Source organism: Syzygium oleosum, unplaced genomic scaffold, assembly GCF_021117445.2.
Source record: "Syzygium oleosum isolate NSW1041296 unplaced genomic scaffold, Sole_v2.1 Sole_v2.04, whole genome shotgun sequence".
Lineage (NCBI taxonomy): Eukaryota > Viridiplantae > Streptophyta > Magnoliopsida > Myrtales > Myrtaceae > Syzygium > Syzygium oleosum.
In genome coordinates this window covers 3,739,121-3,763,119 of record NW_026607488.1, presented here as the reverse complement: position 1 = coordinate 3,763,119, position 23,999 = coordinate 3,739,121, and the positions used below count along the sequence as shown (strand labels likewise).

Genomic DNA, 23,999 nt, shown 5'->3' with positions numbered 1-23,999 from the left:
GGCTATCCCCTTTTGGTCTCGCTCATAATCGAATAGTGATAAAGAGGACTGTCCGACGCAAGCGCGGAGTGGGGAAAACTCTTTTGATCTATTTGGGATGGGGACCTTTAGCCTTTAGAATCCCACCCTTTAGTGAACCTCACAAGTGCATCTGCGTGTCTTTATGACTTGAAATAACGATTGTCACCCACTGTAAGTATGATTTCTCTCATTATTAGGACACTTTGAATTGAAATTTTCATTTTGGAAATTCGCGAAAATCAATCAAATGCCCTATGTGATCTAAGCTTACAATTGGAAATTTTGGGCAATCACTCTTGATAGTGAGCCTTGAGCATCAATCTCAAACATCTCTGATTTGGCCCTACAAAACAAATGATCTTGTCCAAATTTTCAATAATGAGCCCAAAATCACATTTTGTATAGAAATTCTTCCAAGTCAAGATTATATTTTGGGGCATAAAATTGAAATCACAGTTTCAACAAAATTCTTTCTTGTTCACATTTCAGAATCAAAATTCAAATCGCTTTTTGTGTATTGATCACCTCATTTTTGCAAAAATAAAATCGCAAATCAGTTTTTCAAAATTGATGCCACATTTTGCAATGAAACTTTTGGAATAGAATGGGCGTTCGATTGATAGTCGCGATTTGATCTTTTAATGATGTCTACTCTTACTACGAAATCTTGACGAAATATCAAATCCCCGCAAATGGAGACCATGGGGCAGGTATCGTCGCCTTGCTTTCGTTATAAGAGACGGCTTCATTGAGAGATCACTTTTTTCATTCATGTACTGACATTGTTTTCCTTTTGCAGATTATACACAACGGCCCTTCTTTAGAATCTTCTCGTTTGACCATGCCAAGAAGTGGACTTTAAAGCTAGGACGAGAATTATTTATTGCATTCCTCTATGCAAGATTTTTTTTTTTTGGTACCTTGTCCTTGTCAGTATTCTCATTGGGAATCGTGTTTTCTGATTTGGGTTTAATTGTGAACCTAATCGATGTGTTTGTGACTATCATCCTCGAGTAATGAGGTTTTAGTTCATATCATTGTTCTTTGAAAGTACTAGTAGTACTTCAAACCGAGCCCCCAGGTTAGGCTTTTATGCCTTACTTTCAAAATGTTTCGAAAATTTTTTTTAAAAAAAAAAGGGACTTGCTTAAAGTTTTATATTTCTTTGCTTGGTCACTTTCTCAGTTGGGACCGCAAGATGATACTGTGAGATGGTAAGGTTGTAATCGTTCCAATAGGAATTTCTCGTGCAACAACTGACTCGTCCATCCATTTTTGTCAAATAGGTAAAATGAATGACTTGTTCGACATTCACCTCCTCCAAAGACAAAAGTATAAGCACTTAGAACCCAAGTCAAATGCAACATGGCCTGATCGCCAATTGAGTGCGTCACGGGGCAACACCTCTTGCCAACAAATCACAACAAGACAAAGGCGCACATTTTCCCTTTCCTTCGCGAAGATATGATAGGATGTCAAATCGCTTGACTTTGAAAAAAAAAGATAGACTCCAAACGAGAGCCCGTAGGCAAGCATGGCAGAAGTAACATGTGTCGAGGAAACTTGATTCGGCATAAGGGCAGCACCTCTCACCAAGAGAACATGATCAAAGCATTCACTTCAGCACAAAAGGAGTTTGGAAAGCGATTGAAGACCTGCTGACCAAATAGGATGAAATTGCATATGGCTAAGTCATTTGACTCAATGTGGAGCACCCAATTACTGGGACAAATCTCTCTCTTCTCCACCTAGCAAGCATGACAGGGCATCATATGCGGAACATCTCTCATCGACAAATCATAACAAGACATCCAATTTAGCACAAAAGGATGAATCGTTCCCAAATTGAGGTCAATTGAGAATGGAGATAACATATTTCATTTCCCTTCCGCAGATGATGAATGGGTCAAGTCACCTGAGGGGCAGCAACCACCGACGAGGAAGCATGATGAAATGGAGTCTATTGGCTCGACATGAAATCAAGAAATGTGTTGGACCACAACGACAAAACTCCCGACTCAGAAAATACGACGAGGCGAAATCATCCACATCGGCATAAAAGGAGTTGTATCGTTCCTAAATTAGCTTAACCTATAATGGAAATGACTTGGGCCATCTCTCATCTTGCAGATAGGGGAATGTATGGAGCAAAGCATTCAAGGGACAATGCCCTCAAATAGCGAAACAATGCCGAAAAGTCAAGGCGAAAGAAAGCAGATGAAGGGAGTTCCCAAACATATAAGGAAGCAAATTCAAATGAAGGGAGTTGTCAAACACCCGCCAATTGTCCATTTTAATACAATTTTTGACATGATTCTCTTTTCCTTTGATAGGAAGCATCAAAGACTTGAAGGACAAATGCAAACGAGGGGTAATGTTGTATCGTTCCCAATTTTTCAATCCTTAAAGGGTCTTTAACTAACACATTCTTTTTTATTCTTTACAGGGTTACCAAGTCGCCATGCCGCAGGTAAGTACCCTTCTTCCAAAATTCAAATGGAAATCAAATGGATAATTTTCATCACAAAGAAAAAGTCTTTGATGTTTTTGAGAAAAAACAAGCACTAAAGTGGAAACTGAGAAAACAAGCTCTTCACAAAAATTGTCTTTGTGCTTGGTGAATCATTCATTTTGAATCAAAATTCCCCATGGAGATTAATTTACTCAAATGATCTTAACAAAATGAGAGGAGATGTTAATCATGCCAAGCGAGAAACACTTAGGATGAAGAAAGGCAAGCCATTCCTAAACACGTCCTATGAACACTTTACGAGTGGAGTGAAAAAGAGAAACTCGTGCTGTTTAAGGGCAAGAGATTCATTCGCAGGTGGTACATGGATCGAAATGAAAGGAGGCATTTTCTTCTTCTATCCTATACACTACATGTGACCATAGTTAACCCATTTGAGCTTTTACATGTGGAGAATTTCTACAAAATACCCCTGTCAAAAACCACCCTACAATGGGGCAAATTTGGAGGTTTTGGTTAACATTCTTTGGAGAAAAAGATGAGAAAGATTTCTTTACTCTTACTTGCATTAATCTTTTTGTGGTAACTTCATGTGAGTCCTTATAAAAGCTGGAAACATCCCACAATGAAGAAAAGCATTTCTTTCTCTACCCAAATACCCATACCCTTTGTTTAGCCAAGTTGAGCCTCAATTTCCATTCCAAAAGCCCGAATGGCGATTATTTCCCCACCTTGGGGAAAGGCACATGATTTACCATGGCGATTAGTGCTTATGTCACAAGAAGTAAAAAATCTCAAAAGTCCTAGGAGCTCAAAAGATTCAAATGAGCAAAAGTCAAATGAAAACTAGGGGGCATGAAAAAGCAGTGTGCCTGGTAAAAGCAAGGTCAATGCCCATTAAAAAAAAAAGCAAAAAAAGTAGCATCAAGAGAAGAATTCTTTCATAAGAAAAAGTGTCAAAAGGAAAATGCTTGCATGAAGAGAAAATCAGTACAAATGCGAAAGTCATTACAGAAAAGAGCAAAGCTCTTGCATTGAAATGATTAGCCAATGGACTTTTGAGACAAGTTGGATTTCAAAAGTCGAGTGCCTTCAAAAAGATTAGATGATATGGTAATGATGTCATGATAATCACCAACTCCTAAATCCCATTTGAGAATTTCTGAGCCTTTCGAGACTTTCACCGAACCAATATTACAATCCTTTCCTAAAGTCTCTTCTGATTGGGATGATTCAAGTGAAAATAGGGACTTTACAAAGAAGCTGTCGCTTGAAGAAGTGGAGGAAAAGTTGTCTTATCTTATCTAAAGGTTTCTTGACTTGTAAACCTAGCGAAAATGATGATCAATGATTATTTCATTTCTTAGCCGTCAATGCTCATCCATTGTTGAAACCGTGACCAAACCTACATTACGGTCCTTTAAAAGACCTCTTAGATTGGTCAATGTGTACTTATTGCGAATGATTCTCAAAACCCGCGATAGCGGTCATGTGAGGTATATTGAGTGATCATACCATTTTCCACATTAATGGATGGGACCAAGCAGCCTTCTTGAGAGTATGTGAGAAGCCCTTTTCCGATTAAGGAGCTCTTGTTTGGCATATTACTCTTTTCATGGACCGAGGTCTTTTCTGATAAAGATTTGTCTCCTAAAGGAATTTGATGATTAATGACGTCTTTCAAGCCTAAAGTCAATTTTACGATGTTGAAGGATGTTGAATGCTTTCCAAACAATTGAAACTATCCTGAATTGCTCATACAATCAATATTTTCTCATTGATGATACCCTTTTGATATTGTCTCTCATGACATATAATCAAATGACATTGATCTCACCTGGTATGCCTTCATTACCAAAGTATTTGGTATAACACATTCCATTAAATGTGCAGTATCCATTTTGGAATCTTCTGATCGACATGTACGGCAAGCTCTAACAGCCCGAAACCATTCTTACATGAGAAGTCTTCCCCACGTGAGATCGTGCTTTCTGAAGGTTTGTGCGTTTGTCCTTAAAACCACGCAATGCAAAGGTTTATGCATTTATTGCATAACACTCCGATTTCAAAAGTTCTGGGTCTTTCTTTAAACCCCGATTTCAAAAGGTTCCGGGTCTTACCTAAAACCTCGATTTCAAAAGTTCTGGGTCCTTCCTGAAACCCTGATTTCAAAAGGTTCCGGGTCTTTCCATAAACCTCGATGTCAAAGGTTCTGGATCTTTCCTGAAACCCTGATTTCAAAATGTTCCGGGTCTTTTGAAAAAAAAAAACCTGATTTCAAAGGTTATGGGTCTTTCCTGAAACCCTGATTTCAAAATGTTCCGGGTCTTTTGAAAAAACAAAAAAACCTGATTTCAAAGGATCTGGGTCTTTCCTTAAACTCCGATTTCAAAAGGTTTCAGGTCTTTCCACAAACCGCGATTTCAAAGGTTCTGGGTCTTTCCTGAAACCCTGATTTCAAAAGGCTCTGGGTCTTTTCACAAACCCCGATTTCAAAGGTTCTGGGTCTTTCCTGAAACCCTGATTTCAAAATGTTCCAAGTCTTTCAAAAAAAAAAACCTGATTTCAAAGGTTCTGGGTCTTCCCTTAAATCTCGATTTCAAAAGGTTTCGGGTCTTTTCTTTAACCCAGATCTCAAAAAGGTTCATGGGTCTATCCTTAAACCATGATTTCTACAACATCAAGCTCTGAGTGAAAAACCTTAGGCATTCCCAGTCCCCGAGTGCAAAACCTTACGCATTCCAAATCATGGGATACAGATCTCTTAATTTTATCTTTAATGACACTCAAAATGACAATTATTCTGCCCGGTACGCCTTCGCTACCAAGGCATCTGTTATAACATATTCCGTTAGATGTCCAGTGGCCATTTCGGAATCTTCTTGATTGATAGGTTTACAGCCTCAGAATTGCACGGTGAGCTTTTGCAGCCCGGAGCACCCTATTGACCCGGCGAGCTTTCGCAGCCCAGAGTTTATCTTTTTCCTTGCCCGGTGAGCTTTCGCATCCCGGAACACTCCATCGACTTGGCGAACTTTCGTAGCGCAGAGTCTGTCTTTTTCCTTGCCCGATGAGCTTTCGCAGCCTGAAAAACCCCATCGACCTGGTGAGCTTTCGCAACCCAGAGTCTGTCTTTTTCCTTACCCGGTGAGCTTTCGTAGCCCGGAAAACCCCATCGACCTAGCGAGCTTTCGCAGCCCAGAGTCTGTCTTTTTCCTTGCTCGGTGAGCTTTCATAGCCCGGAAAACCCTATCGACCTTGCGAGCTTTCGCAGCCCAGAGTCTGTCTTTTTCTTTGCACGGTGAGCTTTCGCAGCCCGGAGCACCCCATTGACCTGGCGAGCTTTCGCAGCCCAGGGTCTGTCTTTTTCCTTGCACGGTGAGCTTTCGCAACCCGGAGCACCCCATCGACCTGGCGAGTTTTCGCAGCCCAGAGTCTGTCTTTTTCCTTGCCCGGCGAGCTTTCGCAGTCTGGAGCACCCCATCGACCTGGCGAGCTTTCGCAGCCCATAGTTTGTCTTTTTCCTTGCTCGGTGAGCTTTCGCAGCCCGGAGCACCCCATCGACCTGGCGAGCTTTCGCAGCCCAGAGTTTCCTACTTTACATAACAAGACTTCACGTAGCCGAAAGCCCGTTTTTACACCGCATGGCAGGTAAAAAATCAAAAAAATCAAAAAAAAAAATAAAATAAAAAAATCAATCAATCAATCAATCATCTCTCATGCATCTTCCCATGCCCTCTGTGAACAAAATTTAAGTGTCTCTTATCTTTGAAAGGAACCTCTTCGAGCTTTCCTTCAAAGAGGGGCAGCTGTTGACACCTAAATTTTGCCTAGTCCATTTAGAGTTTTATCGCATAAAATTAGGGTTTAATTTTCTAACCCCTAAACCAAAAATATTTTCTTTAAATTGCATGGCATGTAGACAATAGGTGCATTTGCATTAATAGGGCCTATTAGGACACAAAATTATTTATAAAAAAAAAAAGAAGGAAGGAGATTTCCGGGCCAGGTTCGTCGGCCCATCCTTTTTCCCCCTTCTTTTTCTTGCGCGCGGCCCATGTTCCATTTTCTATTTCCGCGCGAGCCGGCTCATTTCCCACGGCCCGGCCCGCACACTGTTCAGCTCCCCCATCCCCACTCAACGCTTCAGAACGTACGGGGAGGAAGAACAGAAACGGAACAGAAGCCAGAGGACGAACAGAACAGGAGCCAGAGGCACGGGGATGGCAGCACGATCCGCGGGTCGCGAGATCGACCGGCCGCGGCAGCTTGGCGGTGGCAGAGGCCATGCACGCTTGCCGGCAGCAGGGGCCACGCGGGCGTGCTGGCCAGCTCCTTTAAGACCATATCTGGTCGTGAAGAATGGGGGGTTCCACGGAGCGAGAGAGAGAACCGAGGGATCCGAGAGAGAAAAAGGAGAGAGCAAAGCGTCGGAGGCAGGTCTGGGAGAGAACGAAGAAAGAAAGTTTGAAGAAGAGAAGGAGGATTGAGGGGTCTTTAGAGAGGGGAGTGTTCTGGCCGCTCCATAAAAAGGAGGTGGTCTGGCGAATCCCCTCCCCCTCTCCGCCGTGCATCGAGATCCCGAGTCAACCAGCTCTTCATATCCGGTCGTCGGAGCTTCGCGCGAGAGGTTGAATACAAGGAAAAACAGAGAGAGTTAGAGAGAAGAAAGAGGAGGCCGAGAGAGAGCCAAGCGATATCGTTGACTCTGGGTCTTACCCGCTCGCCGAAGGACCACCCGAGATGCCACCGAACCCCCCAGCCACCGTGCTTAGTCTCGGATAGACACGAACCAGGTGGGTTTTGTTTCTACTCCTCTGTTTCGCTTTTTACTCCCCTGCCTCTCGGGTGCCGGGCACACCGAACCTATTCAGTGGTCGCCCGGCACCACAAAATGAGGACAACTTTTTTTAATCTCCTATGAGTGTTCTTGAACAGTCTTTATCAAGAAAGAGCTTTCAAATCCCACCGAGATCGACTTAGTAGCCATTAGTTTTAGGTACATCCCACCCGTTCGTTGAAATGTATTAATGAACCTCTTTGAGTTTAGGACCCCGAGTCTGATCTTGCATTTTTGGGTCATTGTTATGCAAACCGAGACCTTATTGTGGCAAAATATGGCTGTATGGATCTTCTCACTTCACGTTTGAGTTAAAAACCGCATCAAATCTCACTCCAAAACATTTTTATGAACTCGCACATCACATGTTCGACGAAATGCCAAAATGGGGTCCGAATGATTTTTTGTGGAACCAGCGACTTGAACTAGATTTTTATGCTTGATTAGTTCTCATATTTGTCGAATGTTGTCTGACTTTGTGTTTTTTTGTTGTTGTGACTTCTTTCGGTTTCGTGGCATATCTCTCGTCGTTTGAGTCGGCCATGGATGAGACCTTCGCCAGAGATCTATTCCCCCCCATGCCGGCGTCGCCCGTGGTCTGATGCCGCTACCGTTGGTTCACTATCCCCGTTTCATATGCGTGTATGTCTGTTTGTTAGCGTTTTAGCACGTATTGTTGCCGTGGGAAATCTGGTGATCGAAAAGTGAAAAAAACGGTCATCAAAGTTGGCGTTTTGGTGGCTGGTGGTTGTGGATTAAGGAGGGTGGCTCGGTGATGGTGGTGTCGTGATTCTGGTCGAAGCAGATTCGACGTCGGCGCCCATCAAGGAGGCCAATTTTGGTTCGGTGTGGTAGTTGCCGGTGAACCACCGAGAAGAGGACATTCAGTGGGACTTCTAGGCAGAAGACACGAAGAGAACACCAGAAAAGAAAAAGGAAAAAAGAAAAGAGAAACAACAAAAAAAAGGGAAAAGGAAGAAGAATACAAAAATATTGAAAAGAAATGAAAATGGGGTCCCCGGGTTGGGTCGGAAACCCGGGTCGAGTAGTAGGGCGATCGGGTCAGGGGACCCAGTCCGAAATCTTTATTTTATTAATAAAAATTTTCAAAATTCAAAAAAAAATTAAAATTTTAAAAATTCCAAAAAATATTCGAAAATATTTAAAAGTCCCAAAAAAATTAATTAAATAAAAAATATTAAAAAATTTAGAAAATTCAAAACATATTAAAAAATTCAGAAAAATTCCAAAAAAAATCAGAAAATTAGGAAATGTTTAGAAATCAGTTTTGGGCTTAATTTCACTAGATTTTAGGTTTAAAAACTCCAAAAAAAATGAAAAATGAGAAAAATCCTCTAAAAAATTCTCAAAAATCGGATAAGCCATTAGGGTTTTACCTTAGGGCTTTTGATTGCATTTTCTTTTTTAGAGACGATGCTAGGTCGCTGGTTGTTTATTCTCTTTATGATTATCTGGTTGCGCACTTTTAATACATTGATTGGTATTATCTGAGCTTTTTTTTTTTCGATAAGCTGCCCGGTACGTTAGTTTGCGAACATTCAAGTTTAGGTACCAAAAGGGTACTAGTTAGATCGCTAGTGTAATCAAGTACCCGAACTTTAGAATCTCTGGTTTTCGCGCGTATCGAGACGACACTCTCGCATCTCGATCAGGGTTTCTAGCCGACCCTTGATCATGGCTAGTGGCGACTCCAATCAAATGTGTAAATTAAAAAATTCTCATTGCGCGAGGTATGAGACTTGGAAGTGCCTTGGTCATTGGATTAATGAACCATTTGGTTCACCATTCAAACGAACCAATCGTTGTTCATATCCATCGATAAATACCTCTTGGCCTAAATCCGATCGCGACGGGTAGGTCGCGACAATGCTAACAATATATAAGCTGCCGCCATATTGTCACCATGCTTTTTATGACCAACTGTTCTCTTTCTTGGTAAACATCGGCTAAGTGGACGGCGACAGGTGGTTATTAAACTATTTTGTGTAACAAATAGTAATCGCTGTTCCATTTTGTTCTTTGTATTGTTCCTCTGACTCTTCCATAGATGTGAGCTAGTTGATGAACGTTGTTGCCTCATTGAATGTTGCTTGTAAATCGTAAATTTTGTCAGGAGATGGATGCACCAAGTGATTGTCTTCTTGCACTTCTGATTCTTCTTTAGGACTAGTGGGCGGCTACTCCTCAGTGTCGTGAAATAGTCCAAGGGAGACGCAACGACACTCTGCCAGTCCAAATAAAGCCATGAACATAGTGAAATCTTTAGACCAGCACTATGGTTTGCGACACATTCTAAGTGATGAGTAAGCTAGCTTAAGCCTTTCCAATTTCTCTCTAAACTGGCTATGCGTAGAGACTTCAGAGTAGTGATCACTTGTTCAGACTTCAAGGATATCAACAACACTTCATAAAGTAGGAGATCCTGCATCTTGTCCACCGAAAGCTCATTCTCTTAAGCTCGCCAAACCCGGCAACTTAGTTCCCAAGGCACAAGTTAACGATCTCCCAAACGTAACTCATTTTTACATAGACGAACCTATCGTAGACCACCACAAACATCCCAGGATAATATACAACATTGAACCCAACAAAAGAACAGTAACATTATACAGCCTCATCGTTGGAATCCCGAGGTTGTGGACGGTCTTTAACAGCAGGCGCATCACATGTCCCAAAAGAAGCAGAAACATGAGTCCGATTCACACGAACATTCTGAATCAGATAGCCTTGTAGATTGAATTCCTTTGGTGAGACGGTGTGAAGATTAGTATTGAGAAGACATAGGTGAGTGCTATGGACCTAATGGTGCCACATGATCACATAAGGATCTACACATAAACACATTTTTTCCTTGAAGGAAGACCACTTACAAGTAGCAGAATAATGCTGAGGGATGGAATGAAACTCGTATGTGTTCTTATTTGTCAATGCAAGATACTTTCCAATATCTCACCTTCCATGTCCTCTGAGATCAAATGCCAAATCCTGGAATCAGTTTTTGTTACCTATTCAGGGATGACTAATGCTAGCAATGTGAAGAATAGTTAACAAGATTGCGTCAAGAGACATGACATACTCTTATGAGATGTTAGATACAAAATTGCTTATGTAATAGCTCATTCCATTTTATATTTATTGATTTTGTAAATTAGTTTTCGCATTCTTAACATTACTCATGTGATATATCTGTGGGAAACGTGACCTTAAATCTGTGGGATTGGACATGCATTGTCAAGCAAAAAGAAACATAATTGATTGAATAATAAGCATTTTATGAGCATCAAATATCAAACTTGCTGGTGGTTATATTGTCACGCCCTGAACCCCAACGGACTCGCAACACCACTTCGACGGTCGTATTGAACGCGACGTCCCAGGACGCGTCGCCGACCCAAACAAAACACCCAAAGTCGTACGCAAGCGGAAACGAAATTTAAACAACCCAGACAAGAAACAATCAAGGAGGGGTAGCCGAAAGGCACGTACTCAAAACAAGAATACATTTAATATAACTTACAACCTTCACGTTTACATCACCTTAAACCAGGCTACTAACTTCAAACCACGTTCATAAAAAAGGGACGGTGTTTGTTAAACTTATCTCCTCTACCAAAACGGAGCGCTCAAAAGACGGGGTAACCCGACCTATCCCCGGTCTCCATGGTACCTTGGCGACATCTCCAAATCAATCACGGTCGCGGATCTGAAATTGTTTAATATACAACAATGAGAATAAATCTCAATAAGCAGACAACCTAAACCCCACATAGACCAATGCGTACCCAGACAAGTCTCAACATGCAATCTAACCGTCGGCAAATTGGAATTCACATAGACATACTTACCTCGCCTCCAATCACACGCCAACTTTGCATATTAGTCAAACACTATAATGCAATAACATCCCACGTACATATCACAATCACTCGAGCACCATACACATGTACATTCACCTAATTCAATCAAGTATAATACACATGCGCATCCATCCAACTTTCTCACGACCTGGGTCAACACCCCACAGGTCCTTTCTCGCCACCCGCATCAACATGCTCCAGGCTGGCAGCTCTCCGATCAATCCGGGCATTGTCCCGCGTCAACACGCTCCAGGACCTTTCTCACGACCCGGGTCAACACCCCACAGGTCCTTTCTCGCGACCCAGGTCAACACCCCACAAGTCCTTTCTCGCCACCCGGGTGAACACCCCACAGGTTGACAGCCCTCCGATCAATCCGGGCTTTCAGGCAATCACATACGCCATACAATTCAATCGAACCAAATGCCAGTTACACGACAAGCTAGCACAAGCACTACATCTATCATTGTAAATCATGCCCACATAATTTGTGTCAACCCAACCACGAATGACCAACGCGAACCACCACCAATCGAGCATTTGAATCACGCACGAACAACCAATACTCTTGACATAGATTCCATCATCAAACAAGCCACAAGTTCAGCCATAACCCGCCACAAAATCAGCCACGCTTAGCACATCAAACAACCAAGATTCTAACAATTAAAGTCACAATTACACACTCACAATCGGTCATCTCAAGGCAACAACAACCAGCCATAGAAACAGCGAATATTATACACCAATCGGGTGTCAAATCAACCTACTAATCCAACAATAATTCACCACGACACAGCTCGCCACTCCAACATATTCTAATCTGCATTTCATTCAATAACCCAACCAACGTCCCTTCCTCATCCCGCTACAATCCAGCCATCAAAACCCTCATCCCGCTACAATCCAGCCATCAAAACAACAAGCAACATACGCAATTCGGGCACCAAATCAGCCCACACATCCAGCAACGCTCGACCGCAACATAGCTTGCCATTCCAACACGATTTAACACACGTTTCACTCTATAACCCAACCGATGTCACTCCATCAGACCAACAATCGAGGTCCGCGATAATCCATCACCAAATCAGCCATAAACCATTCAAAATCCAGCCATAATCAGTCCGCAAATCTAGCAACCCAATCAGTCCTTAAACAGCCCTCAATCCACACTAATTGGTCCCTAAACAAGTCTACTAGTACCCAATGTCCTAGACAAAGTTTAGGGAGTTGCTTACCTCGACTTGAGCAACGAAAACAGAGCGGGGGAGCGGAGAAATCGTCGGGACAACAGCGGCGGCGGCGATCGGCGAGGCTCTCGGCCACAGCCGGGCGGCAAGGAGCTCCGGCTGAGACGGCAGCAGCTCGGCGGTAGCAGGGGTGAGCAGGGGCCTCGCCGGAACGGCAGCAGCTCCGGCGGCGGCTGGGCAGCGACGGCGACGGGAGAGAAACAGGGGAAGGAAGCAGCAGCAACGTCGTCGGGGTTGTGGCAAGGCGGGCGGCGGCGAGTTGGACGGAACAGAAGCAGCAACGTCGCCGGGACAGCAGCAGCTCCGGCGTTCGAGCGGCGGCCCACGGCGGCGACGGTCGGAGTAGGGACAGAGAGAGAGAACAGAGGAAGGGGAGGGGAGCGGTGGCCGGAACAGGGGAGCAGCGGCCACAGTGGCGCCGGCGGCAGCGGGGGCGGCGACCAGGCGGAAAAGGGGGAGCCGGGTGGTAGTGGTGAGCCGGTGAGGGCAGCGACGGTTGCTGGCGAAACAGGGGAAGGGAAGTCAGAACAGGGAAAGGGGGAACCGGGGGTCTCGCCGGAGCAGCAGCAGCAACGGCGGCGACGGGCCAGATGGACGGCGGCCGCGGCGGACGACGCGCGGCGGAAGGACGAGCTGCGGTAGCTGCTGGTCGGGCGTCCACGAAGAGGAGAGGAGGAAGAAGAAACAGCTGGGTCCGAGGAGGACAGCAGCGGCGGACGGCGGCCCGGGCTGGGACGAGCGGCCAGACGGCGGCTACGGCGGACGACGTGCGGCGGCCGGACGAGCTGCGGCGTGCGGAGGAGGGAGGAAGAACTCGGCCGAACCAGAAGAAGAGAGGGGAGGGGACGATCGTGAGAGAAAGAAAGAGAAGGTCAAACACTTTACCCAATCCTCTTGAGGCTCTCATTTGATCTTGGTGAGCCGAGCCAAGATCCTACGGCTACGAAAATTTCAGATTTTAAATTTAAAAAAAGGCTAAAAAAGACATTAAATAAAATAAATTCAGAGGGAGGTATATTAATCAAAATTCGCACCCGATTCAAATTTCATTTTTCGATAATTCCGGGCAATATCGACGCTGGCTACAATAATATTGACACCGTCCAATTAAATTTATCACGAAACTCCGAGAAATTCGTCACCAAAGTTCGGGCTCTAAATAACGGCCAAATTCGATCGAGTGCGATTTTAGCGAAATCTCTAATTTAAAAATAATAATTTAAGAGTGATCAGTTCCGGGCGAGATTTTATTATAAGCGCACTGACGAATTACACGTTTTATAAATCCCAAAAATAAGCCGAAATTTGAAATGTCACATATATTCTTATTTTGGGTGCATTTATTATGCGTTAAATCGATGATATGAAAAACATTTTCCTAAAGTAGAATAGTTTGTGTTGCTTCCAAACAATGAATATATTAATGAAAATCTGTTCATCATTAGGAAAAATGTTTAGGCATAGATTGTGGATGATAATAAAAATATTTTTCATTGACTAATTTTTCTTAGCGATAAAAAAATCATTTTTAAAAGAATAGTTTCCAAATCATTGATTTTCCATGATATAAATGCACTCTTGTTTTTTTTTTAAGAACTCCCTGTTGTTAGTAATAAACTCCCTTAATTACAGTACTAGAATTTATTGGGATAATTACCAAAAGAAAAACTAAATTTATTGTATTTGTGCCAATTCGATATTTAACCTTTCAATATGACAAATTTAGTCCAAACATTTTGACAATTTGCCAATATAGTCCATCTAGCTTTTTTTTTTTACAGGAAATAGCCGACGTGATTGTCGGGCGTCTACATGGCACAACCGGCGCTAACTTGGATAATTTATGCAATTTTTACGTTTTTTTCCATTTTTTTCTTTTCCTTTTCTTTTCTTTTCTTTTCTTTCTTTTGTTTTTTAAATGAGGCCGGTGACCCTCGTCGGCACTGGGTGAGGGCGTTGCGGCCTTAGCCCATGCCCTTGCAAAGATCTAGGTGAGGGTTAGCTAGCAACCTGGCCAGCCCAGAGTTTGAGAAAGAAAAGAAAGAAAAGAAAAGAAAAAAGAAGAAATAAACAAAAAAAATCAGAAAAATTACAAAAATTTACCACATCAATGCCGACTGTACCAGGTAGGATGACCAAAACCGACTAGACCACCATGTCAACGATTTCTGACCAAAATTGACTGGAAAAACTGAATTGGCAAATCATTATAAGATTTAGATAAGATTTAGGACTAAATTGACTCAATTGAAGGTTTAGGAATAAATTAACAAGAAAGGTATATGACTAAATTAAGGTTTAGGACTAGATTGAACGCCGTACAATAGGTTTAGGATTTTTTTCGACAATTATCACGAGGAAAATTTGGTAGAGTTATGGGACAATTTGAGCGTCGCCTCTTTCTCTATGTTCTTTTGATATATACTCTTGGGATTTTCATTTACGATCACTGGAATTCATGCGTGATCCCCTCTCTAACTGCTCCACATTTCCATGATTTCCTCTATTTCCACGATTTAAGTTACTCCCAAGGTAATCGCTTGTCCTGCAATAACTGCCCCTTCATTCAAGATTCAATCTACTCTGCAATCGTTCCAGCTCTTAACTCAAACAGGCGAGGTACCCTTTCCCTTTCTCTAATCGAAATGGTCAGCAATACACCTTGATCAAAGCCATGTCACACCACCTCCAGGTGAAGTTAAACTGGACAGGCTCCAGATTGAAGTTGGGTTTGGTGTAACTGGACTCCTTATACTTCGTTGATAATTGAAATCTCTCTCCTCAATATCTGGGCCATAAGCGTTCACCACCAACAGGAGCTTAAGAGTAATGTTGTGAAAATCTCTAAAAGAGGTAGCGCTGAAAAATCCAGAGCACCAACGAGAGTAATATGATAAGAACCATCATTTTCATCTCTCATTTTACTAGAACTTTGTCTGGCTGCATTTCACATCATACTTCCACTGAAGAAATTGTTTCATCACTTCGATGTTGTGCATCCCACCATCGATAAAGCTGCTTTGATCTTAAAGTGAGGTAACCAACAAAGACCAATTTAGCCTTGGTTGTCTTCACTTTTTAGCTGGTGAGGGTTCCCACATTATTAGTTCATATTGAAAAATGTTGAGAACTATCATTTTCATTTCTCTGCTTTTACTAACACTTTATCTTACTGCATTTCATATCATATTTCCACCAATGAAATTGTTTGGTGATATTGATGCACGCGTTTGATAAAGCTTCTTTTGATCTTAAAGTAAGCCGACCGACAATGACCAAGTTAGTCTTTGTTGTCTTAACTTTTTGCTGGTGAGGGTTCACACATTATTAGTTCTTATCCAAAACCTCCTCTCAATTCTAGCCCCATAGACCCATCGTTTTTCTTTAGGGAGAGAGTCTTTTCATTTTAAGTCTCACTCAATCTCTCTTTATTATGTACAGTAGCGCACAGTGTTGCTGCACGCATAAAAGATTAGACAAGATTATAAAAAATTAGAAATTTGCACCCCCTAATATGGACATAATTACAGATCAGATCCCCCAAAGTTGTTCTTTACATCCTGAGTCTAACATCTTTACATTTATTTGTCATTGTAACAACTAGCAAAACTTTTACCGAGTTGAAGACATCTATAGAGAAAAGAGATAGAGATAAAGTAATATATAGAGCGTGTGACTGAGAGAGTGCTAATGATCTCATAATAAATACAATATAATTTGATTGAAATTATAAGTTCTCTGGATTATAAGGTTATTGTTATCATGCAACTAAACACTATTCACAAATATCTCTCCTCCTCAGCTTCAAGGTGTCTTGTCGCTAGTGATGCCAAGCGACTGTCAAAGCCATGACAATCGCCACCACCACTGGTCACTAGGTTGGACCGACCTCTCTTCCCCCTCCCGTCCCCCTCTTTCGCTCGCACCTGCTTGTGGCTGACAAATCCATTTAAATCCTTTTTCTTTGGGTAAAGTATATGATTTTTTTCCATGTTGAACGAAGTGTTAATTGCTACTTCCATATCTACTGTGAATAATGAACAAAATATCCTTTCCATAATTTTGACGGTCTTAAGCTTAAGACTTGGCTGTATTAGGATGCTTTTCTAAAGCACGAGAAGCAATTTAGCTATGAAGTCAAGGTGTGGCAAGATGTTCGTACCCAAATTGGTGCAATTTGGGATGGAACCTAGATGGCCAAGGTGCGGCGACATGCTCTACCAAAGAAAATATATGAACATAATGAAACAAAAAGATAAGCACATAAATCTTAAGCATCGACTGATTAATAAAGGGTTGGATGATTTGTAGAGTGATACATGTGATGTAGCTTGTTGGTTATTCATTGATTTAATAGTAGGATTGAAACATAAAGAAAATATATGTTCACAGAATTTTCATTATGTCTACTATCAATATAAAAAATAATTTACACTTCATTGGATATTTAACTTGTTGATGGTTTCTATTACACAGCTATCTCAAAACAGACATGTCACATGTTCAATGTTGTATCCATTAGAAAAATTTACATTGGTATTGAATAAAATAATAATCCTTAGCGAATTAGGCAAATGCTCATGCAACATTGATATCGAAAAATAATAATGGAAATGAAGAATGTCATGAACTCAAAGGTTTGCGATGTAAGCTTTGTCTTAAGGAAGAAAAGAACTCATGTATGAGAGATCATTCTATACATGAAGTAGAGCGTAGTAAAATTTAATGTGATTGCGCGACGTATTCAATTTCAAAAAGAAGAGGAAATGCAGATCACCTAGTATACATACTATACAAAAACAAACACCATCTAGATTACTGTTGGAAATACAAAGAAATGTATCTATTAGAACATATTGTCTTGAGAAGAGGTGTCTGCATTTATTTTATTTAAAAAATATATTCATCTAAACTAGTTCTATAAATGCGAAAAAGAAATGTCTATTCAAATGTATTCTTTCAAAGAGAGGTGCCTATTCGTGCGAACTTTAAGAACATGCTACTTCAAAAACGCATACCATCTAAACAATTTTGAAGAAAAATGTTTTGTCATGCAATAATAGAGTTACCCTAATTGTCAGATCTATTTGTCTTAGACTAGATGAATAAGAGATTCGAGAGTAGCATAACAAACGTGGTGTTTCAAAACAAATATATTTTGAACAGAGGTGTTAGTTTAATGAATAAACTATTTAAAACACACGTATCAATTCAATAAAATAAACTAACCTCTAGCTATTACGCTTCAACTTTCAACACTAAAAAGATATGCAGGATTCGAAGATACTTGGATCGAACATCATTTTAAATTAAATTGAGTTTCTCTGGCATCCTCTAGCTCATGGATTAGTTGACGTAATAGCTACGTGAAATAATTGCTTGTTGCTGGTCAATGCTGCTTTCATTTATCGTCCTTGTAATGATTCATCCATCACGTGATGTTTGTGCTCGTTTGTTTGTAGAATTTCGGGTTCATCTTTATCATTTCGTACGTTCCAACTTTTCCAAACCTAACAAATATATGTGGGCCGATTCCTACATTATTTATGCAAAAGAAATCTGTAAAGTCGATAAGCTTGTGTACGGCGATCACTTTGGTGCCATAACTTTTTTTCGGATCACTTTGGTGCTAAGTCGGAGCAAAAGAGATCACTTTAGTGCCAATTTGGCCGGAAATCCGACGTGGCATTTTTTATTAATTTTTTACGCCGACGTGGCTCGCCGGAGGCTGAGTCAGCGTGTACAGTATGGCATTTTTAATTTTAAATAATTTTTTTTAGCGTGTACAGTCAGCATTTTTAATTTTAAATATTTTTTTTTCTTCTTTCCTTTTTCTTTTCTTTTCTTTTTTTTCTTTTCTCCCCTCGCCGGCCGGCCACCGGCGAAGCCCGGGAAGGGCTGGGCGAGGGGCGGCCGACCCTCGCCAGCGACAGGCAAGGCCGGCCCTCGCCGGCGTCGGGCGACGGTCGCCCACGCCCGACTCGGGCGAGGGCGACCCTCGCCCGCCCGGGCGAGCGACCCTCGCCCGCCCGGGCGAGGCTTCCCTCGCCCGACGCCGGCGAGGTCGCCCTCGTCCGGATACGCGAGGCGGCACTCGCCCGGCGTCGGGCGACCCTCGCCGGCGTCGGGCGACCCTCGCCGGCGTCGGGCGACCCTCGCCGGCGTCGGGCGACCCTCGCCGGCGTCGGGCGACCCTCGCCGGCGTCGGGCGACCCTCGCCGGCGTCGGGCGACCCTCGCCGGCGTCGGGCGACCCTCGCCGGCGTCGGGCGAGGGTCGCCCACGCCCGACTCAAGCGAGGGCGACCCTCGCCTGCCCGGGCGAGGGCCGCCTCGCCGGCGTCGGGCGAGGAAGCCTCGCACAGGCGGGCGAGGGTCGCCTCGCCCGAGATCCAGGACAAGGGCGACCCTCGCCGCGTCGGGCGAGGAAGCCCTCGCTGGGGCGGGCGAGGTCGCCCTCGCCGGATCAGACAAGGGCGACCCTCGCCGCGTCGGGCGAGGAAGCCTCGCTGGGCGGGCAAGGGTCGCCCTCGCTCGAGTCGGGCGTGGGCGACCCTCGCCCGGCCGCGAGGGTCGCCCTCGCCGGATCTCGGCGAGGGCGACCGTCGCCGGCATCGGGCGAGGGCGACCCTCGCTGGGGCGGCCTCGCTGTCGCCGGCGAGGTCGGCTGCCCCTCGCCGGCCATGGGCAAGGCCGCCCTCGCCCAGCCCTTCCCGGGCTTTGCCGGTGGCCGGAGGCCACCGGTGACCGGCCGGTGAAGGGAGAAAAGAAAAAAAAGAAAACAAAAGAAAAAGGAAAGAAGAAAAAAAAAAGGAAACAAAATATTTAAAATTAAAAATGCTGACTGTACACGCTGAAAAAATTTATTTAAAAAAAAAATGCTGATTGTACACGCTGACTCAGCCTCCAGCGAGCCACGTCGGTGTCAAAAATTAATAAAAAATGCCACGTCGGATTTCCGGCCAAATTGGCACTAAAGTGATCTCTTTTGCTCTGACTTGACACCAAAGTGATCCGAAAAAAAATTATGACACTAAAGTGATCGCCGTACACAAATTATGGCATTTATAGTGTACTTTTGCCGCTATTTATGTACCTTTTCTACTTTTATGTGGGTTTATCGACAATGGTGGAGCCGATTTGATCGATCTAATCAATACTTTAAAAGCTCAATCATTGAACGATGACACTATTAAGGATTGATTCGACATGTGTTCACTGTTGGTTCATAGATATATACAAATCATATGTCTGGGTCGGTGTAGCCTCGCATCCACGAGTCATTCATGTCATTTTGGCATTGCGTTGCGTGACTTTGACTTGTTCACGCTATCGCCCACGCCTATGTAAATGTAATAGAAACTCAAAACAAATTCCCAAATATCATTAACTCGGGTTGTGAAGAATGGGCAAGCTTCTTGCAAGAATCGACTTCCCCAGCAAAAAAGCAAAACGAATTCAGAGAACCAAAGGTAGAGAATTGGTCTCGCAAAAGATCAACTTCCAAAAATGTCTTGTAAACTAAATTTTTATGTTACAAAACATTTTCGCAAGAGACTCAGAGAGCAACACAACGAGTGGGTGCACTTTTTATGTTACTGTTATTACTGGCATTGCTGCTGCTACTAGGTTACTTGTTCCAAAAAATTTCTTATAAACTAATTGTTTATGTTACATTTTAAAAAATTGCACGTCAAAATAGTTAACTTTTTTAGATTTTATTCTAAATTTATAATAATACTACTAAATTATTCATTTCAAGATCACCCTTTTATCTAAAGTCTTATCTTTTATCAAAGATAATCTCTATTTGCATAAAATTTTTTGTTTAATCTATTAGAGAATTTTGTGGGGGTGGGTGTACCCGCATAGTTACGTGAGGCAAGGATTTTGCCCCGCGTGGGTGCAGGGGTGAGACTGTGAACCCATCATGCCCCACGCCATTGTCATCTCTTAGTCGATCTAAACAAATCGGTGCCCTTTATTTATATATTCCAAAATCAATTTATGATATATTATACATATAGACTATTTATGGTGCGGGACAACGCATGAATTCGAAACTCAACTAAATATTAAAGGTGCAAAACCTATTTATAAAATTACAATTACCCATATGTTAATTAAAAAGATTTTTTCCAAAACAACCATATTAAGAGACCCTATATATTAGGAAGTGATTAGAAAATAAGTAGGACCTAGCAATGACTTCCAAATAGATGCAACTGCTAACACAAATCAAAGCAAATCATCTTTATTACGCAAGTGCAATTTTGGTTAATATAACATCGAGTGTCACTTAGTAAAGAAAAATATTATTAGAATATGAATCTGACCGCGATAAAAGCGATAACTTTAATCACGGTTGATTATTGAATCGTAGGTAGCTATTATTATGAATTTTTTTAAAAAATATGAAGTATTTTCCATAAGGGCACTAAAGGGAATTCAATGGAATAAATGGGATATGATTAAAAAAGTGGGTTGAAAGGAATCAAATGATGCCAAGGGGGTGAGGTGAGACTGGGTGGTGGGAGTGTGAAAGTGAAAGTGCTCCCACTTGGGTTAATTCATAAGGACGGAGAAGAGGACAACCCCGGTCTCCCCCTTTGACCACACGTCCCACTCAGCTCCCATCTTGAAACCTGTTTTTATGCTGGCTCGTCTTTGGCTTTTAAATTGACCGTTTACATTTCATTTCTATATAATAAAAATTTCATTGGCTTTAGAACATATATATTCCGAACTTCTGATTAGCTTTTATGATTGGAAAAATGATACAAATGATGTCTAAACTTTAACCAAATATGTAATATCGTCCATAAACTTTTAATTTATTCAATTTGATTCCTAAACTAATGATAAATGTTCAGAGTAGTCCTTCCGTATGCTTAAACGACAAATCGGTAACGTGAATTATTATATGCCGAGTTGGTTTTTAGAAATTGATAAGTCAACATTTCCATCTTTTTATCCATCAACATCAAAAAATGAACGAAACATTAAGACATTAACATGTCCATCATTATGTAATGACATAGATTATTATATTATAATTTGAAATGAATATCTTACTTAGATAATCTATGCATAATTTTTTTTGTTGTCCACCGTTAAAATTTAATGGATTGAAAGTCATATCACCAAATTTTATTAACTTAGATTAACGGAATGACAACATTGAATATTTTCATGTAATCTAATAACTAGATCGAATATTTATTAATAATTTGGGATCCATATTGAAAAATTAAAAGTCCATAAACCACATTGCATATTGAACCAAAATTCATAGACGATTTGTGCCATTTTCCCTTTATGATCTCCCAAAAGAATCTTAAAAAATTTCCAAACTTGTTAAAAGGTTTTGGACACCTTCACTGGTGTCTACTTGGTAATACAGAATGTTCGGTAGGAAACAGACAATTAAATTTGACTTTAAAGTAAACCTGCCAAGTTTTTAAGGTATCGGCACTCACTTGCCTAGTTCATATCCAAAATCTCAGCTCATTTCTTAGCTAGGCCACCCCGAATCGACCTTTTTTCTCTATCAGATTTATATGCACGTTTGGAATGATCAACTCGGAAGAAATTGAGGGTAATGGAGGGAAAAATAATGAGCCTCTCGAGTAAAATGCAAGAAGTTGGTCTGAGTGACGACAAGTCTCATCATCTCCGCATAGGATTCTTACAAATGAAAATTGTTGCATGGGCACATTATCTGAAAAGCACTCACGGGCACCTTATTTTAAAGCAAATCAACAGTTAAAGGAGCAAGAAAAGAACTCGTGTAGGAGAGATCATTGTACACAAGAAGTAGCATAGTAAAATTTAATGTGATTGCGCGATATATTCAATTTTAAAAACAAGAGAAAGTGCAAGTCACGTAGCAAACATACTATTTAAAAGAAAACACCATCTAAATTACTATTGGAAATACAAAGAAATGTGTCTATTGGAACATATTGTCTTGAGAAGAGGTGTTTGCATTTATTTTATTTTAAAAAATATATTCATCTAAACTAGTTCTATAAATGTTAAATTGGTGGATTGCGCACCCGCATGGTCACCTCACATGTTAGCAACTAGGTAATAAAATGAATCCAAACTGCCTGCTCAAACATTTTTTTATGAAAAGAAAAAGTATCGAAAGGGTGTTAGAGTAATCTAGCGCAACCAAGTCCCCAAACTCAAAATTTCTGGTTCGTACGAATAAAAAATATTTTTCTATGTTTTATTTGGGTTTTTAATCGATCCACTGCCAATAGATTAGTGGCGACTCCAGCATGAAAACATTTGCATGTTAAGAATTTAAACCTTAAGTTGCGAATTGATAGGGCTTGGAAGGGCCCGAATTAGTATATACTTAATAATCTATTAGCCGAACCCCTAGATGGTGCCACACGGAGATTAGGTCGCGACAAGTCTCATGGGGATGGTTTACGATTTCACCTTGATATTAAATTATCTGTTATGGCCAATTCCAAGTTCCAACTTTTGCTTCTAGTTCTTGATTGTTCCTCAGTGCCAAGCAATAAACTGAATCAAAAGCCAAAAGTAGAAGTAGGAAGTACTAAGGATAAGACGGTGAAATGAGCGTTGTACGTAATGTTATGTAGTGCATAGCAGCGCTTGTACTCAAAAGCAGAATTTGGTGACATTACTTAGAACTTCTATCTAACACATAATGTAACAGTATTTGCTCGTCATTTGGGTTTTCAAAATCTAAGTTTGGCTGTACCATCAACAAATTCTTTGCCAGGGTCTGCCTTGTCACTTATTCTTTGATGATTTGGAGTTCAATAAGAGGGAAAATGCTGATAAAAATGGAGATGAGATGGTTGATCTTCTGATATTAGTTGTTTCGGAGGTGTTGCTTGACAAGTAGTCAATCCAAGGAAACCAAGAATGGGTAGTCGAGCTCGGATCTTCAACTGAAGATTGCCCTGTTAACTATGATTGCATCAGTAGTAATGGGTGCTGTATGCAATGCACACCCACATACCATGAGCTTCATCTCCGTTCTGTTGGATATCTTGACATAGATCCGTGTAGACACCCCATTGAGCAAAAGGCTGTCTTGTTCTTTTCCACGGTGCCTCCAGCTACAAGTTCGTATTATTCTTCTTTAGACCTTTCACATTTGATGCAAGAGAACTGTGTTAGGTTTATTGAAGAAAACCATTTTTAAATGAGACCTCTGGCACTTGTACGGTCCATCTTTTTTGAGTAATGACTTATCTTAACATTTCATTTTTTACGAATGTTGCACTTAAAAGCAGTCATGAAGATGGAAATCAGAAAATGCCGTAACTTTGAATGATGTAACTCTCTTGGAAGTCGAGACACCTTTTGATTGGATGGATAGGATTGACAGGGAGCAAATTGCATGACTAGTTCAATATGATATACTTCATTTGAATGAGCATCAAGTATTGGAGCTGTATTGGACACTTCCCAGATGCTTTCCTTGCAGCAATGATTTTTTTTACTTTCTACCTTTTGGAAGCCAATTATCCTGCCTCGAGTCACAATTTTC

General features: G+C 41.6%; 1 protein-coding gene across 1 annotated transcript; it reads right to left on the bottom strand.

Annotated features, from left to right (window-relative positions):
• Positions 1–10,835: 10,835 nt before the first annotated feature.
• Positions 10,836–23,477, bottom strand: LOC130137981 (vegetative cell wall protein gp1-like). The gene is made up of 3 exons (XM_056310750.1): positions 23,466–23,477; positions 12,451–13,247; positions 10,836–11,055 (listed from the first exon to the last, which is right to left on the bottom strand). The coding sequence occupies exons 1-3, from the start codon at positions 23,475–23,477 to the stop codon at positions 10,998–11,000; spliced, it is 867 nt and encodes a 288-aa protein (XP_056166725.1). The 3' UTR covers positions 10,836–10,997.
• Positions 23,478–23,999: the final 522 nt, after the last annotated feature.

Bases quoted from the DNA above. Each gene is read 5' to 3' on its own strand.
- LOC130137981 (XM_056310750.1), bottom strand. The intron at 11,056-12,450 runs GTAAGCAACTCC...AAACAATTTCAG, and splicing joins TTTTCGTTGCTCAAGTCGAG to ATCCGCGACCGTGATTGATT.